Genomic DNA, 18,530 nt, shown 5'->3' on the forward strand with positions numbered 1-18,530 from the left:
GGATCATCCCCCACAATATTCACACTTTTTCTTAAAATCTCTTTCATGTTTTTTTTTCCTCTGTCTGCAAATCATCCTTTGTTTTGTTTTGTTCGTTTTGTACACTTTGTATAGAAATGTGTAATTTATTGTTGTTTTATAAACCAGGGATTTAGTTTTAACACACCAGCTGTTTTCTCCAAATATTTTTCTAATTTTTTATATACCATAATCCTTCTTTATATGGAATGGAAATATTTTTATATAATTTTATGTGATTTTTCCACTTAAGTTTCTACTTGTGCTTTAAATATACAGTGGCGATCAAAATTAGAGAACAATTTATAAACAATTGAACAATTCTGAAATAATGTCATCTTCACTGCTCAACAGTTGGAGTTTTTGTCCTGTTTATACCATGCTACCAGAACACCTTTTCCACAAAATAGCTAAGGCATTTAAAAATATATATATATTTTGCAGAAAACACACTGATCAAAATTAGAGAACAACAATGACTGTAGCAAGGAAAAAGATTACAACAAAATTTTCTGAAGGTTACAACAGTCAGCAATTAGTAGGAAGTGTACAGGCCTCTGCTCTGAATGACTTTAGCACATCTGCGGCCACAGGACAGCACCAGTCTCTCACACTGCTCTGGTGTGATTTTGGTCCACTCTTCTTTCAGTCTCCTCCACAGTTCGGTGATTGTAGTGGGTTTCTTGGCCATAACTTTGTCGGCAAGGATTTTCCAGAGGTTCTCTTATGGGTTGAGATCAGGACTCTGGCCAGGCCATGTCATTATTTCAATGTTTTCAGTTTCAAGGAACTGTTTTACCCGTTTTGCTGTGTGACATGGAGCGTTGTCCTGCATGAACACTGCGGCTGATTGGGTGATGAACGCAGGGAAGGAACCATATGTTGTTGAACAAGGTTCTAATAAACATTTGCATTCACTCTGCCATGTAGCTGTATAAGAGGCCCAACTCCTGCTGCAGAAAACATGCCCCAAACCATGACACTTCCTCTTCCACTTTTCACTGACTTCTTTACACACTTTGGGTTCAGTATTTCTCCAGTTTGTCGCTGAACATAATGTTTCCCATCGGACCCTAATAAATCAAACTTGCTTTCATCACTGAAGTGTACTTTGGACCAGTTCTTCTCTGTCCACACAACATGCTCCTCAGCAAAGCTTAGTCTAGCCTTTTGATTCTTTCTGCTAATGAGAGGTTTGGTCACTGCAGGGTGGGCTTTCATTTTTTTCCAAATGCTCTTAAACGTCGAGACACTGTATGACGAGACAGATCCTTACCCTGTTCAGCGCTGAACTGGTGAGCAATTCCAGCTGCAGTGTGGAAACAATAGCCCATTGAGATCCTCCGCAGTATCCTGTCCTCTCTTGTATTTGTCTTCCGTGGACGACCAGCCTTCTTGGTGGACTTGAATGAGTTTGTGATGTTGTAAAGATTCAATATTCTTGAAATCACAGATTTGGAACGACCAACTTGTCTTGCTATGGCTGATAAGGTCATCCCTTTGGCCTTCATCTGGACATCCTGCTGCCGGAGGCTTTCAGTCACTTTAGAACAGCCCACCATCTTCCAGAGTCAGTGAAACTGGAAGTTAGGATGCCAGTTAAATAGGGGTTGACAGATAATCAAGGAAATTAACACCAGGTGCCAGATTAACACCAATAACTGGGAGGTATCTGAAAGTGTTCTCTAATTTTTAACAGTGTTTTCTGCAAAATAATGTTTTTTTTAAATGCCTTAGTTATTTTGTGGAAAAGATGTTCTGGTAGCATGGTATAGACAGGACAAAAACTCCTTCAACTGTTGAGCAGTGAAGATCACATTATTTCAGAATTGTTCAATTATTTATAAATTGTTTTCTAATTTTGATCGCCAGTGTATATGCATATATGCTGTTTGAGTATAGGTAATGCATGTTGCCTGCATGCAGCTTGCTTATTTTACTATTTTATTTTATTAAATTTTACTAACCTAATCCATCATCCTTATCTGCTCACTGGCCTTTATAACATGTATTACATTTACAAGCAATTTCATTATATGCTGTATTCTAAACTTTATATATGATAAACTTTAATTTAACGCATGACTATTGATTTTGTCTCCGATAATTAATTTCTCTCAGTCAATTTCTCGAATTCTTTGCAAAGCTGATTATTATATTAGATTATTGCTGAATAATGTTTATGTGTATTAAGCTTGAATTTTAACTAATATAAGCAATTTTATATGTCATCTGAAGCACATTAGCATATGGTTTGTGCTCTGACATGCACTGTTAACTTTGGGACATCATATTGACAGGTGTGTGCATCTTCAAATCATCTCCAATCATCTGAATTTACTACAGGGGGACTCCATTCAAGTTGTTATAAACATCTCAAGGATGATTAGTGGAAACAGGATGCAACTGAACTCAATTTTGAGTGTCATGGCGAAGGCTGTGAAAATGTATATACATGTGATTTTGTTTTGTTTTTTATTTGGAATAAATTTGAAAAGATCAAATTCAAAGTTTTGTTTGTAGAATTTTGAGGAGAATAATGAGTGTAATTCATTTTGAATAAGACTGTAACATAATGTGGAAAAAGTGAAATGCTGTGAATAATTTCCAGATGAACTGAATATTTATTTGGAGTTCAAGTTCAACGAGCATGTTCATGAAGCTTTAGCTATTTAAGTAACTGTACTGTGATATATAAACATTTATTCACTAAAGCTTGTAACTCATCAAAATATACATAAAACTTAAAAAAAAAAAAAAATCATGGGATTTAAATTCTGTTTATAGCAGTTAGCGTACACACACACACACACACACACACACACACACACACACACACACACACACACATAAGCTGCCTACAATTTAAATAATGTTAATACATCATAAATATAATTAGTAATATTAGCTGGCTAGCTTGTTGCTAACAAAACACACACAACCAATGAGTAGGGTAAGAAGCATGAAATATTTTGGGTGATAAAACTAACTCCACTACATCTTATTACCCTGTCACTCAATATTTTACTATAATACACACACACACACACACACACACACACACACACACACACACACACACACACACACACACATTGTTCTCTCTGTTCATCAGCTCTTTCAGGACCCATTTTCTTCATCATGCTCCTGAAAGTCTGTGAGACAAAAAAAGACACAGGAACATCATAAATTTGTGTTAAAATAGAACTCACTCACATTTTCAGATGAAACGAAGTCATAAGACCAGACCTAAGAATAGATGCATTTACATGGAGCATTGGAATCTATTTAAAAGTCCAATCTGAATAAAAATGCTCCACATAAACACCTGAATCAGAATAAAAATTCCCAAACCGAATGTAATTGTAATGGGTTTGAGAGGGGTGGGATAAACCTGTCTATAAACTGAACAAAATAAAAATTCTGCCATGTAAACACATTAAACCGATTAGTGCCATCGATAAGACCCATTGCTTGAGACACAAAATGCGCTTCCTCAAATCTCCATGCGATTTTGGAAGCCTCCTGTTCACCTGGCATCTGTATCAGATCTCGTATCAGCTCACTCCCTTGCAGAAGTTGTAGATAAACATTTTTACTGTGCATTTGAGAACAAATTAATTTGCCACAACAAGGTTTTCCACACTCCTTCTGACTTTGCATAAAACAACCATGACACGCATATTTAGGGGAATTGAATTCTGGGGCCATAATTCCCTTTACCAGTCCACACAAACGTGTGAATGACCCGCGACTCATGCGAAAGTTTAGTTTCCATCCCAGGTAACTAAATTCCAGCAATACAACCTTCTCCCACCAGTCCTCACTACGGACCTTCATACACATGTTTTTGCTTCTCAGAGGATGGAGGGGTGGGATTTAGATGCTCCTTGTAGATACACAACCACCAAAAAGCTCAGCTTGATAAAAGAGCAACATTTTATATATAAATAGCGTGCATATGTCACAAAGTAATTGTACCAGCACATAAAAACACCATATCAGATTAGTCTCATGTAAGAGTCCAAACAAATCATTCAATCGGAATGACAAAAAGGTGTACATGGAAACGTGGCTAATGGTTTTCATTGAAACAGAAAATCACTGCCATAAAGGTTAAGTACCACAAAGCTACTGATCCCAGAATCATAGTTGGAAATGTGAAGAAGACCAAACTTCCCAACAGGATCAATAACAGCACAACCTGAAGGTGAGAAGCTCAAAAATAAATGCAAAGCTGGAACATCAGAATAGAAAGAAAGCTGCTTTTTGACTTGTCACATGTACTTTTACAGCACAGTGAAGTTCTTTCTTCACATATTCCAGTGATGTGACAAAGCTGGGATATCAGAGTGCAGGGTCAGCCATGATATAGCACCCCTGCTCAAGGGCCTTACTCAGGGGCGATACTGGGGCTTAAACCCCTAACCAGGATGCAAAGTACACAGATCCTTCACTCAGTCAAAGTGTTTTAAAAAACTCTGGCTAAAGTTAAAGTTCTGACTACACTTTTTCACTTAATTTAAAGTAAACAAGTTTGGGCTCTGACATTTACATAAGCAAATAAATTTCCACTACCTGTTTTAATGTCACACGGGTAACTGAACATCACATCATATTAATATATTAATGCAAGTGGCGGGCGTTCAGAGCCAGCAAAGCCTTCTCTGCTGGCCTAAACACTATCAGAAGCACTTACTTTTGATGACCTACATTTACAACATACATTGTTATATTTGTTCCATAAAATTGTAATAATTTTATCACAACAGTTTATTCTCTTCATTTCGTAGTGTCTCTTGGCTGCACTGCTTCCAGTACCTGTATGTGGATGTTAGATTTTTTTAACCCACCAGATTTCAGCCTCTATGTGCTGCCATCAATCTAATCTGCCCAGAGCCTTCAAAGTCTGTACTACTGGCCCTTTTACCTTAGTCTCTATTATCAACGAGTCTGTTTTTTAACCAACCAGATTTCATATTCGCCTCACAGGGCAGCTAGCTAGCCAACAAGAACGTCAGCATTTTTCCATCCTCTGATTGGTTGTTCAGAGGGAAACTGTTACAGACAAGTTTGAGTGGTGAAACATGTCTGTAGCTCTGCACACGATAATACATCTGAGGTAGACTTTTTTTATGCCTACAGAGGAAGAGAAATTTATTTGGTCTCGAACCTACTTAAAAATACATTTTGAAGAAAAGCTAGACATGGTGAGGGGGTCGGCCAACCCCAAAGCTAGCTAGCGTGTCTCAGCCTGGGAAAGGGTTTGTTCACCACTTCCAGTGAATACAAAAGTATCACTGGATTACAGCCTCTGAGGAACGCCGCACATTATGAATCTGCAACTCTGGTGAGTAGGTTGTATTTCATACATTTTTTTATGTTTTTGTATGTTATTAGACAAATATTGGTTCTGAACTGCTTTAGATGTTGTAGGTGCACAGTTGTGGTTTTAGTGTAGAGGTTTGGAGCTTGCTTTAGTAAAATGGTTTTCACCCTCCATATGTGAAATTCCTCTCTCTCTGTAATGCAACGCGTTGTTATATTGCGTTTTGGCATAGTATTCATGGTGTCTATAATTGCGAAGTGATAGTCGTGGTATTTAGAGACTGGATTAAGTCATGTACGTCCCCACTGAAGGCCCAGGTACTAAATGCCCTGCTGATTAATACAAATTAATTCTTTATTTTGTTATCTAATTAATGTATCCATGATGGCCTAGAGATATGTTTCAGGTAGTAAAGCAACAATGCCTGCTGTAGAAATCATGAAGAAAACCGGGAACAATGACACCTAGTGATTTATAAGATTTATAATCACACACTTGATAGCACCCAAATTAAGTCTGGTTCCTCTCAAGGTTTCTTCCTCATAACATACAAAAGTTTTTCCTTGCCACAGTCACCCCAGGTTTCACCAACAGTCGAGCCAAAAAGATAAATAAATGCAAAAGTAAGGACACAATGGTCAGCCTTTTCTGCAAGATATTTCAGGATTACAGAAAAACACGAGTAAAGGGGCTCCTGGCTGATGAAGCCCCCGAGGACACTGTAATGTGTGTGTCAAGTACAAACGTCTCACTTTTGCTCGCATCTAATTAGAAGATATGGCAACATCGGCAGGCCTGGGATGAGAAATCTGTGAATAAAGAGAGAGTCGTCACCTTGGTGAATAATTGGGTATAAAACTCCAAAGAACAATTAAAAAACAAATAAAACAAAACCTAATCTAGCAGAATACAGATTTAAAGAAAAAAAAAAGTTATTATTCTCTTAAACTAAACATTCTTCATAAGATGTTCTACAACTAACAGTATTTTTCACGTAACACTTACTGCAAGTGTGTGATAAACATCATCAGATTTCCGGCCTGCAGGGTCGAGAGCTGCATATGTGTCGTCTTTAGCACTCAGCCCAATGTTCTGCAGAGAGGAGGGGTGGAGAACATGAGCAGGTTCTGCTGAAGATCTTTACAGTAAGAGTTTATTATGAACAAAGCAGCCACCTGATGGACAGGTCTGTATTAACTCACCTGATGATCACCTTCATCTGCCTTTTTCTTCTGTCTCCTGCATCTGTTCATAAAAAGTCAAATATTAAACCATCAACAGCGTCTTCAGAGAAAATAATCATGAAATAATCAGCAGTTTTTCTCACCTTAGCCAGAAGGGGGCAGAGAGAAGAGCTCCAAGTGCAAAAATACCAAGTCCAGCAGCCACATTCACAATTACACATCCACCTTATAGTATAAGTACACACACACACACACACACACACACACACACACACACACACACACACACACACATAGATTATATACATAAGCATAAGTAAAAATATTTACAAAAATTTCCACAAAGTACGGGATGTTTAATGGAGCAGGTATCAAACAGGAACATCTAAACATCTCTCACCATTTATAGTGATGGACACTGCAGCTGATCTCTCAGAGCCGAGTTTATTCTGAACCTCACAGTAGTACAGTCCACTCTGTAGAGCTCTGTAACTCTGTCCTGATCCTACATGTGATGCTTCATTCTCCTTAAACCAGGTGTAGGTCTCCACAGGTGGGTTTGCATTACTGCTGCAAGTCAGAATCACTAAACATCCCACCACATTCGCACCAGAGGGACTGATGGACATGTTCTTTGGAGGATCTAAATAGTTCCATGATAAGATTGTCATACTTTAATTAATGTTTTTTGTTTCTTTTATCGTGGCATTCAACCACTTTAGCACTTCACACAACTCATCAACTTTCAAATTATTTTGAGAATTTTTTTTTATTAGGATAAATAATCCACACCTTGTCTGTAAACACTGTTTGGCCTTTTTTTAACTGGTCAAAATGGGATTCAGCATAAAGTTATTTATCACATCAATATTTCCTCAATTTAACGTGAAAAATGCTCAATGGAAAAAAAAAAACTTCATGTCTACACCATCAAGCAGCACAAAATACATTTACCTTCTTACTGAACCTATTTTTAATGTAAATGGAGGCTAAAGTCAGGAGAAGTGAGTGATAAGGATCCCACACCAGGACGTGTATGTTTTAGTTCATGAAAAGTGAAATCACGAGAATGAACATTAAGATTCCAGTTTGCCTTAAGCTCCGTCTCATTATTTTTATTTTGTATTGTTTTACTTTATTAAATACTGAGTTAAAAGTAATAAAAAAATAAATAAAACTCACATCTGACACTGAGGTATTGAGCAGGAGATGGGAGATGTTCAGATCCTCTTACAGCACTGCCTGCATCCTCACTGCTGACCCTCTGCAGGTGGAATTCGTTGCTCTTGAAGGTGTTTGTGGTTAAATCATGTGTGTTTTTGTACCAGATGAATGTTGGATCAGTCAGACTGCAGGTGGTTTTACAGGTCAGAATGACTGATTCTCCCTCTGTCACTTCTGCAGGAGCGATCAGCTGAAGATCTTATACAATAAGAGAAACATTAAATCTGCATCAGTGAATAATCACCTGCTCATTTACCACAATCACCCCACCTGCTTTTCTGTTTGTCTGTTTTTGTGGGTTTTTGTGTCTTCTATGTACTGATTAATAAATTATTATTATGAACCAGAATTAAATTACAACAAAATCAAGTAAATAAATATATAAATATAAATTAGTAGCAGTTTTAAAGTTTTCTTACATTTACCATGAAATAAACTAGATTTATTTTATGACAGAAATATGTTAACATTTTTATTTCTTTTTTTTATGTATGTTTTTGACACAAACACACACTCATGTACATGAGGCTCAACATAAAAATAAATCTACAGTATCACAAGTATAAATTCTGTGACTCTTTCTTACTTTTATTATTCTTACAAACTGTTGGTAAATTTAAGTGGTGATGATAAGAGAATTTGCAGATTTATTTATGTACAGATTTTTGTCACACCAGACATTAAATTAAAGAAAAGAGGAAAAGTGTTCCTTGTGTGCAAAAGTGGTAGTGGAGAGTAGCTAGAGGTGGGAGATGGAGCGAGACAAGACATGACTGGAGGCAACTGATGAAAGTTGTGGATCCTCACTGTTCTCGAGCTGGGGGGACGTATAAAGGGACCCTGAAAAGAAAGTGAGATGGAGAACTTTTGGCCCCAATTACTGCTGGTTCTCTCCCTTATTCTCTCACTCTAAACAAAGACGGCAGCAGCTGAGAGGATTCCTGCCAGACCCTCGCCGAAGGAGACTGTGACAGAGCCGTCTCCGGAATCACAGCCAAAAATATGGAGTCCGACCAGAGCGTCTCTCCCGCAAATAAACACACGAGTAAATCCCAGAGTCTGGTGTCTGTGTTCTGCTCGTCACTGCATCGAGTTACGACACTTTATAATATCTGCATTGCTCATATCTGATTAATCTTCTATTAAATCAATTTTTATTGTATGCTAATGTCATGAGTTCTTCTGTTGAGACTCTGTGTGTCATGGTAGAGTAGAACTGCATTACCCATCAGCCCCTGCATGTTACATGACTCACTAATCACCCTCACCTGTATCTCACTATGCCTTGTCTTTACCTGGCTTTTATTGTGTGCCTCTGATGTTCATTTCTTTTTTTTTTTTATTGTTTAGAGTTCATGTTCATGTTTTTGCTCTTCTACTGGGTATTTTTTCATTGTGATCCTCTTTAACACCAATTTCTGACATCATGAAGCTGTTATTATAATTATTTTTAATCTCTGATTTGCAGATTATGCTGTTTTACTGTTTATTTATTACTTTTATTTATTTGTTTTATTTTAACTTTTGAAATTTTTTGCTTATCAGAACATTGACAATCTTTTGTAAAGCACCTGAACTACAAGCAGAACATTTATCAGATCCACAAATAAATTCATGTCTGTGTTTGTAATTTGAGTGATTCATGTTTCATGAAAACAGTAATTCAGTAAAAACATGTTCGAGTTTTAATTCATCTGTTACAAAACTCCTGTAGCTAAAAGGAGATTATGGTCTGAGTGACACATGTAGAGAATAAGATGATTTTATTTACCTGTAACTCTGAGTGTAATTCCAGGAACACCCTGATATTTATCTTTAGTTGTTCTGAATCTGAAGCAGTACATGTGTTCATCTGATTTCTTCACATCACTCAGTCTGAGGGAGAAGTGATTCTGTTTATCTCCTAAATACTCCACTCTGCCTGAGTAACCTGATTCATTACGCAGATCAGTCACTTCTACACCCGTAACTGGGTTTATAAACCAAAACCTGTTTATCACTGTAACACCTGTTGGATGTGTGTAAGTGGCCTCCATAACCACTGTAGATCCTTTTACAGCACAGAGATGTAGTTTGCTGTATTTCACACTCCATTGATTCCCAAGAGCTCCTGAAACATGACACATGAAAGAGGTGATTAGAGATCATTATCCTGAGCCCCATAAAACACTGAGTTACTTTACAGCTTCTCTTCTCTCCTCTGGAACTCCGGGGCAGAAAAATACAAACTATTCTTTACTACTGGAAGGAAACTGTGCAGGATTTAGACACAGGGCTGTGTTTATTATTATTATTACTCTTATTATTATTATTATTATTATTATTATTATTATTATTATTGAGATGTGTATATAATGTATTAATAAACCCCAATGATTTGTTAATATTAAATTTTAGTCTCTGATCATTACATGAATGAAAACAGAACCATGTGGAACCAGAACACAGAAATACACACTCATGCTCTGACTGCATTCACTTTGTGGTGACTGGCGCTAATATGCTCATGTGTGCACTAAACACTGCTGCTAATGGAGGAAGAGGGTGAATTCTGACAAGGACGAAAATGTAGCACTCACCTGAGATCATCAGGAGGAAGATCAGAAACAATTGGAGCACCATTTTGAGGGACATCTTCACTAAGGATTCTATAGAAAAATGTTTTAAATAAAAAAATTACTTGAAGAAGTCAAAAATAGCTTTTTTTAATTTGACAAAAATAGAAGTTACTCTTAAATATATTTCAGGTTTATGGAAGGAGACTCCAGGATCAGAGCTTTGTAACAGTCAGAGGTAAAGCTGTAAAATATTCAGGACAGAGGAGTTTACATCTATTTTATAATTGACCTCTCTCTCTCTCTCTCTCTCTCTCTCTCTCTCTCTCTCTCTCTCTCTCTCTCTCTCTCTCTCTCTCTCTCTCTCTCTCTCTCTCTTCTCTCTCTCTCTCTCTCTCTCACTCTCTCTCTCTCTTTCTCTCTCTCTCTCTCTCTCTCTCTCTCTCTCTCTCTCTCTCTGTTAATTACACAAAGAAATGTAAACTCATTTTCATTAATAGCTGGTTTATTTATTTTATTTTATATTATCAAGTGCACAGTTTTGTTTTTTATTACTTTATTAAATCACACTTCTCTTAACCATGCTACTTTAAACACATCACAACAATCCAATACTCACAAACCACAAATAAAAAGCTGTTCATGAATTCACTGTTAACAAATTTACCATCATGTTCTAATTTCCATCATCTTAGAATTATCATTAATGTACAGAAGCATTAGACAATCAAAGCTATTGGATGAAAAACAGAAAAATAATCACAAATATCTCAATTTTATAAAACATTTCCTATTTTATTTTATTTATTTATTCATATCGTTTCATAGATAAAAACAAAACAAGTCCAGTAGTGTTGTTACAGTTGTGTTCAAAATTATTCAACCCCCACTGAAATTGATTGTTTTGGTCGGTTTGACATTGATTATGATCATTCAGTCATCCTGCTTACAATTAAATCAAAGAGGCACGTGTAGGTCAGACAAATATAACATAACATTTATAATGAAATAACCACAAATGTCTTTTCTGAGCTCACATCATTATCAGTTTTATTCAACCCCCAAGTGACATTCAATCTTAGTACTTAGTACAACATCCTTTTACAGTTATAACAGCTTTTAAACGTGAAGCATAGCTTGACACAAGTGTCTTGCAGCGATCTACGGGTATCTTCGCCCATTCATCATGGGCAAAAGCCTCCAGTTCAGTCACATTCTTAGGCTTGCACTGCAACTGCTTTCTTTAAGTCCCACCAGAGGTTCTCAATCGGATTTAAGTCTGGTGACTGCGATGGCCACTTCAAAATGTTCCAGCCTTTAATCTGCAACCATGCTCTAGTGGACTTGGAGGTATGCTTGGGATCATTGTCCTGTTGAAAGGTCCAACGTCTTCCAAGCCTCAGGTTTGTGACGGACTGCATCACATTGTCATCCAATATCTCCTGGTACTGAAGAGAATTCATGGTACCTTGCACACGCTGAAGCATCCCAGTACCTGCAGAAGCAAAACAGCCCCAAAGCATGATTGACCCCGCCATGCTTCACAGTAGGCAAGGTGTTCTTTTCTTCATAGGCCTTGTTCTTCCTCCTCCAAACATAGCGTTGATCCATGGGCCCAAACAGTTCTAATTTTGTTTCATCAGTCCACAGAACACTATCCCAAAACTTCTGTGGTTTGTCCACATGACTTTTGGCATACTGCAGTCGACTCTTCTTATTCTTTGGGGACAGCAAGGGGGTGCGCCTGGGAGTTCTGGCATGGAGGCCTTCATTACGCAGGGTGCGCCGTATTGTCTGAGCAGAAACTTCAGTACCCACATCTGACAAATCTTTTCTCAGTTCCTCAGCAGTCACACGGGACTTTTCTCCACTCTACGCTTCAGGTAGCGCACAGCAGTCAAGTCAGCATCTTCTTTCTGCCACGACCAGGTAGCGTTTCAACAGTGCCCTTTGCCTTGAATTTGCGAATGATGCTTCCTATGGTGTCTCTTGGTATGTTTAACATCTTTGCAATCTTCTTATAGCCATTGCCCTTCCTGTGAAGAGTAATCACCTGTTCTCTTGTCTTCCTGGACCATTCTCTTGACCTCACCATGTTTGTAACCACACCAGTAAATGTCTAGAAGGAGCTGAGTATCACAGTCATTTTAAAGCTGCCTAATTGGTGCTTATTAGGCTTTATTGCTGCTCCCTGATATCCACAGGTGTTTTCAATACCTGATTGAAAACACTTCATTGAACCTCTGTTCTTCAGAGTGGTAGTCTTTAAGGGGTTGAATAATTATGTCAATGAAGAATTCACAAAAGAAACATTTACTACTGTATTACAAAACTAATTGATGTCATTTTAGTTGCATATGGTTCTTTAAGAAGTCCTTGTAGGATTTCATTCTGAATACAATTACAAATGTACACTAAATTCCCTAAAACCATTTACAGCATTGTGGGTTGAATAATTTTGAACACAACTGTATATACTCATTGGCCTTCCACACTACATTACTATAGAACTCTCAACTTGCCATATTGGCTTTCCACAATACATCACCACAGAGCTAAATAATGACACCAGTGGCCTTCCATAGCCTCAGCTACAACGCTAGATGTTAAAGTTTCTTACTCCAGAACTCTCATTTATCAAAGTGTGTAGAACAATTTGTAATTGTGTGTGGAAGAAACACCAGTACAATCCTACATCACATAAATCCTCCAGATTCTCTACATGACTCTGTTCCTGCACAAACACATTCATTTAAATAAAACATCCCAAAATCACCATATACACTAAATAACCTCATTTAAAGTGTGATTTCATGGATATATTTTATTATTTATAATTTTTATTTGTTGTAAATATGTTAATATCTAATCATGTAGTCACATTCAGAGTTTGTAATTTGTTATAAAACAGACACAGTCACAATATCATAATTATCATTTATTAGAATGTTGATTTTATATCTCTATTTTTCTCAGCACTGAGAGTCGATCAGTAAAATGTTTACAAAGGAAGTAAATATTGTAAAAATAAATCATTTACACTGAAAAAACAACACTGACCCTTTTTATGTTCAGGAAAAGTAGAGATTAAACTAATGAGTGAATTTAATGACTACAAATATAATAAATAGTTTCTCACCGTGTTCCTCGACCTTCATGTACGACGACCAAACAGAGTAAAGAAAAGTGTAAGAGTTTAAGGCGTTGTCTGTTTAAGACGAATTGCTGATGAGTCCTTTTTCCTCTTTTACTGGAATTAGTGGCTGCAACTAGAAAATACAGTTTTAACACGTCGTGTCTGCATTGTGCACATTATTTGTTTACTTTCTCAGGCCAGAAGTGTGAAAAGAAATTGAGAGGTGTTGAGGTGAGGCCACTGCATCTTCAACTGTGAAGTGAAACACACAGCGTGGTCATCATCACCCTAAACCACTAAACACACTCAAGAAACAAACACAAGTGTTGAGCATAGAGTCATGACTTTTATAAAAACGATCAGTTTAATGTTTAGATTTGGTTTAATTGTCATATATAAGTTTATAATTTCTACACTTCATTGTTTCATTGTTTTCAGTATTGTCTTTGTTTTAAGTTGAAAGTTAAAATGCTGATTATGGGAGGAGCCTGTGGGCCTCTGATGACAGAAACAGCAGATTTTTGCTCCTCAGGATGGAACACAGTGATTATCTTAGCAAAAAGAGGAAAGAAAACACAAAGGAGCCAAGTGAAAGGACAGTTTTATTTAAAGTTTAATAGATTTCTGTAGCTTATTACTGAACTGAAGCTTATCAGTCCTGACTTCCTGAAAGTCCCCCTTGTGTTTCCTTGTATTTCCCACCAGATGTCGCCATTGTGTCCCTCTGTCTCTCATTATTTTTCTATTGTTTCCACGTGTCTAATCACTCCTGTGTATATTGAAGCTTCACATTGTCGTTTTTAGTGATTTTGTTGACGTTATGGTGCCTGTTTTTCATGTCAGTTTTTCTCTGTGTCTCCACCTTTTTCCCTTGTTGTCCTGTGTAAGTCTTTGTTTATCAGTTTCTGTTTTGTTTTGCTTTTTCCTGAGAGGATTTTTCACGTTCTTGACATTTCTTCCTTTTCATGTTGTGAAATCTTTCATGCTATTTTCTATTGCTGTGTTTTCTGAACGTTCTAATTAAAGAATGGATTCTCCAAACTGTCCGAGTCTGTCTCTGTTTTTAGATTCACACCTCCCATTGACAGACTGCTAGAACCCCGACCCTGATATTAACAGGTATATTATTTCTCAGTGTGTAGTTGCACAAAATAAACAAATAATTACAAAAATGATAGAAAATAACAAATCACTGGAGTCACTTTTAAAATACATTTTTGTATGTGTTATTTTAATATAATACATTTTTATCTGTCATGCTTCAATTTGATTTGCTGACCTGTGTTAAACACTGATCATGCTTTATTATTTTGTAGAGACAAGTAGAAAAGAAAAGCTGAACAGTACACTGAAAGGGATCTGGGGTGGAATCTTCACACCTGGCAACCCACGGAATCATTTTCTGCTTTTGAGTGACTCACAGCAGAGCATCTCTTGTAGGGGAAATATTTCTTTAGGGTGCAAACTGAGGTCGTGTGTGTGTTTTGTGTTTATTCAGATAAATAAATCGTACATCAATATGATATTTCAGTACTGTTTTCACGTTCAAAACAGCCACAGCACTTCCTCTTTATAACCACCAGATGTCACTCTCACACAGTGAGATAAACTGATATTAATTATTTTAGTTACTGTATTTTTCTATACAATAAATTTTCAAGTATTTTTTAGCACTAATTCAGATTTCATGACATGATGCGAGTAACCATGTAAGCTCAAGTTAAAATAAATGAAACCAAAATTAAAAACACTTCAGGACTTCTGGTTTCTGATATGTTTTTTTCAATATGATCACTCCTTTACCAGATCAATTTTTTTTTTATGTTTTTTTGGATTGAACAAATTAAAAAGAGAAGATATATGAACCTTTTACTAGTTAAGTGAGCTGGATTATCCGCTGTGGAGACCCCTAATGGGAGAAGCCGCAAGTAAAAGATGAAGAAGGGGGAAGAAATGAAAAACATAAAATTGCGTGTATTTTTTTTTTTTTTTATTTATTCCCTTTGAAAGAATCCAGTTAAAAAAAATCCTGTAATTTTGCAACCCTAGATAAGACACCTGTACACACCAAAACACTGGTTATATCTACATATACATATATACAGTCATCAAGCCTACATATTCTACACACAGCTCTGTCCACACACAGCCACATCCACTTATTAGAGAATTTATTAATTGTGATAACTAATAAAAATATTATAAATAGTTTCTTACCGTGCTTCTTCAACCCCTCATGTCTGATGGCCAAACAGAGAGTAAAGCGTGAGAGTTGAAGAGGTGTGAGGTTAGGGCGTGTTGTTCTGCACACAATTGTTTTCTCTTTTGTTGAATTTGTTGCTAAAACTGAGAAAGTGTTGCACTGCTACAGTATAAAAGCGTTTTGTCTGCACATTATTTGCCTGGTCATCATCACCCAAAACTGTATTGACTATTTATGTGTTTTGTTTATTTACTTGCTGGGGAATTTAATAAATAATTGTATACTAATGAATTTAAATGTAAAACAAAATACAATTTATTAAAACACCAGAAAGACTGAATGTACTGTAATGAACAATGCATTAAAATAATAATAATGTGAATGAGTTACCACAGTGATCTGGAGCTGTTCATGATGGACTGCCACAACAGCCACTAAAGGGAGCAAGTAATTGTGTAGGACTTATGCTGCAGGTCTGCTGGAGATGTTTCCTCGTTACCCAAAATCTTCTTTTCCTCATAGTGTCAGCCAGTGGCATGCGCTTCAGTGGTTGCGCTTTCAGGGTCTATACTTCTGCTTCCTGGTTTGGCACCATCTTTGAATCTGCTCTTCCATAGAATCTTCTGATCAAGAGACCTTCCCACAATTGTTTGGAATACTATAATGTTGCCTGCTTTTGTATTTTTTGTAAAAAAAAATTAAAATTAAATTATTACAAGTCTGCCTAGCCGCATTGCCCTGTTTGCCTGTTTCTCTCTGGAATGTTTTTGAACAGGGTTTTGATCACCTTCTTTGCTCTGTTGGTTTGACCCTGGATTACCCTGGTCAACTGGCTTTCCACAATACATCACCACAGAGCTAAATAATGGCACCAGTGGCGTTCCATAGCCTCAGCTACAATGCCAGATGTTAAGGCTTTCTCATTCCAGAGGTCTCATTTATCTAAGTGTGTAGAACAATTTCTAATACTTTGTGGAAGAAACACCAGTACACACTCCAACACTGGTGTTTATCACACGTGTGTACACACAGATGTAACTATATACAGTCATCAATCCTACAGATTCTCTACATGACTCTGTTCCTGCACAAACACAATTATTTACATAAAACAACATCCCCAAATCACCATATACACTAAATATCATTTAAAAGTGTGATTTCATTGATATATTTAATGTTAATTTATTTTCAGGATAGGTTGCAAATATGTTAATATCTATAAAATATATAAAACACAGACACTGTCACTATCATAATCATAATTTATCAGAGTATTGATCATATTTCTCAGCACTGAAAGTCGATAAGTAAAATGTTTACAAAGCGAGTAAAACAAATCATTCGCACTGAATAAACAAGAGTGAACGTTTTTAACGTTCAGAAAAAGTAGAGATTAAACTAATGAGTACATTTAGTGCCTAAAAATATAATAAATAATTTCTCACCGTGTTACTCGACCTTCATGTACGAAGACCAAACAGAGAGTAAAGAAAAGCGTGAGAGTTGAACGAGTCTGTCACTTACATCGAGTTGCTTAAAGATATGAGATAAAGTATCTTCTCCAGCAGATCATACTGTTGTTTGATTTCTAAATAGTTACTATATTTCAGCAGTGGCTGATGATGGTGTAAACAAACACCTGTTGATCTGATGTCCATATGCCATAGAAATCAGACTAAATAAGCAAAGAAATAAAATGCACAATTATTGGTGATTTTATAAATGTGAAGCTCACCTAATACGAGGAGGAAGATCAGACAAAGTGGAGATGCCAAATTGCATAAACATATTTCCCAAAGACTGTACATGAAATATTAAAAAAATAGACAAAATAACTTGAACATATGTGACTGGAGTTTTCTTACATACATGGAAGGAGATTTTTTTAAATTTTGCTTTAATTTTATTAATAGATTTTTTTGGTTATGTTTATCAACACTTTTCACTTGCTCCCATTAGGGGTCGCCACAACGTATCATCCGTCTCCATACCCCCTGTCATCTATATCTGCCCCTTTCAAACCAACTAATAAACTAAAATTACAAGCGAGAGTAACAGGAGTTTATTTTACTATTTGATTAATTTGGGATGTAACAGTAATTTTACTTCAGTATGATGTTTTAATTCAGTTCTGTTTCCATCTTAAAACCAGCACAACAGCCTGCAATTTACAAGAGTAACCACCAGGGCCACTATCACACATTTCATGACAATAAAATGCAGATCAACATTTAAACTGAAATTAAAATTAATAAAAGCATGTTTGTGCGAGGAAAGAGAGAGAGAGAGAGAGAGAGAGAGAGAGAGAGAGAGAGAGAGAGAGAGAGAGAGAAAACGTTACCGTAATTTTTCTAAAATGTTGGTCAGGTTTATGAAGTCTGACCACAGATATTTTCACTATAATCATTCATATTCAAAATCTTATGTTTAAAATATTTATTTGCAGTAAAAATGGAAAAGACAAGGATATAGCTGAAGCATTGTCTAGTTAAAAATATTATATCTAATAATATATTATATATACAGACACTGAGGAACACTGTCTGGTAATCAGGTCCTCATATTGTGTTTCACTAAAACCAAATAAAACCCAATCTCTCTACTCAGATATTCTACTAAGAAGGTCAGGAAGGTTTCAGCACATGTCATTAGAGCAACTTAGATGCTCAAACCATTAACAGCAAATACAACATCTCATCAATACTATAAATGAGTTTATAAATATAATAAATCCATTAGTACAGACACATTATCTGCTTAAATCTATAACACCAAAAGTTATACATCAGAAATATTATCAGTAATATTAGCTGGCTAGCTAGGCTTAAAACAGATTTAAAAGGCTGTAAGTTGTTGATGTTCCTGGTGTAAAGAAGTG

General features: G+C 36.4%; 1 protein-coding gene across 1 annotated transcript; it reads right to left on the minus strand.

The window, feature by feature from the left end:
* Positions 1 to 6,111: 6,111 nt before the first annotated feature.
* LOC124378580 (cell adhesion molecule 2-like) lies at positions 6,112 to 13,477 on the minus strand. The gene is made up of 9 exons (XM_046838310.1): positions 13,450 to 13,477; positions 10,335 to 10,403; positions 9,527 to 9,865; positions 7,714 to 7,953; positions 6,932 to 7,174; positions 6,675 to 6,756; positions 6,550 to 6,592; positions 6,353 to 6,439; positions 6,112 to 6,156 (listed from the first exon to the last, which is right to left on the minus strand). Exons 1-9 carry the CDS (start codon positions 13,466 to 13,468, stop codon positions 6,112 to 6,114), a joined length of 1,167 nt encoding a protein of 388 aa, XP_046694266.1. The 5' UTR covers positions 13,469 to 13,477.
* Between the last annotated feature and the right edge of the window lie 5,053 nt (positions 13,478 to 18,530).

The sequence above is a fragment of the Silurus meridionalis genome, chromosome 24, assembly GCF_014805685.1.
Source record: "Silurus meridionalis isolate SWU-2019-XX chromosome 24, ASM1480568v1, whole genome shotgun sequence".
Taxonomy (NCBI): Eukaryota; Metazoa; Chordata; class Actinopteri; order Siluriformes; family Siluridae; genus Silurus; species Silurus meridionalis.

What these genes read in the sequence shown, in the direction of transcription:
- LOC124378580 (XM_046838310.1), bottom strand. An exon ending in TCAATACCTCAGTGTCAGAT is followed by an intron (nt 7,175 to 7,713) that starts GTGAGTTTTATT and finishes GGAACTATTTAG; the next exon opens with ATCCTCCAAAGAACATGTCC. An exon ending in TCTGCCCCCTTCTGGCTAAG is followed by an intron (nt 6,593 to 6,674) that starts GTGAGAAAAACT and finishes TTTTATGAACAG; the next exon opens with ATGCAGGAGACAGAAGAAAA.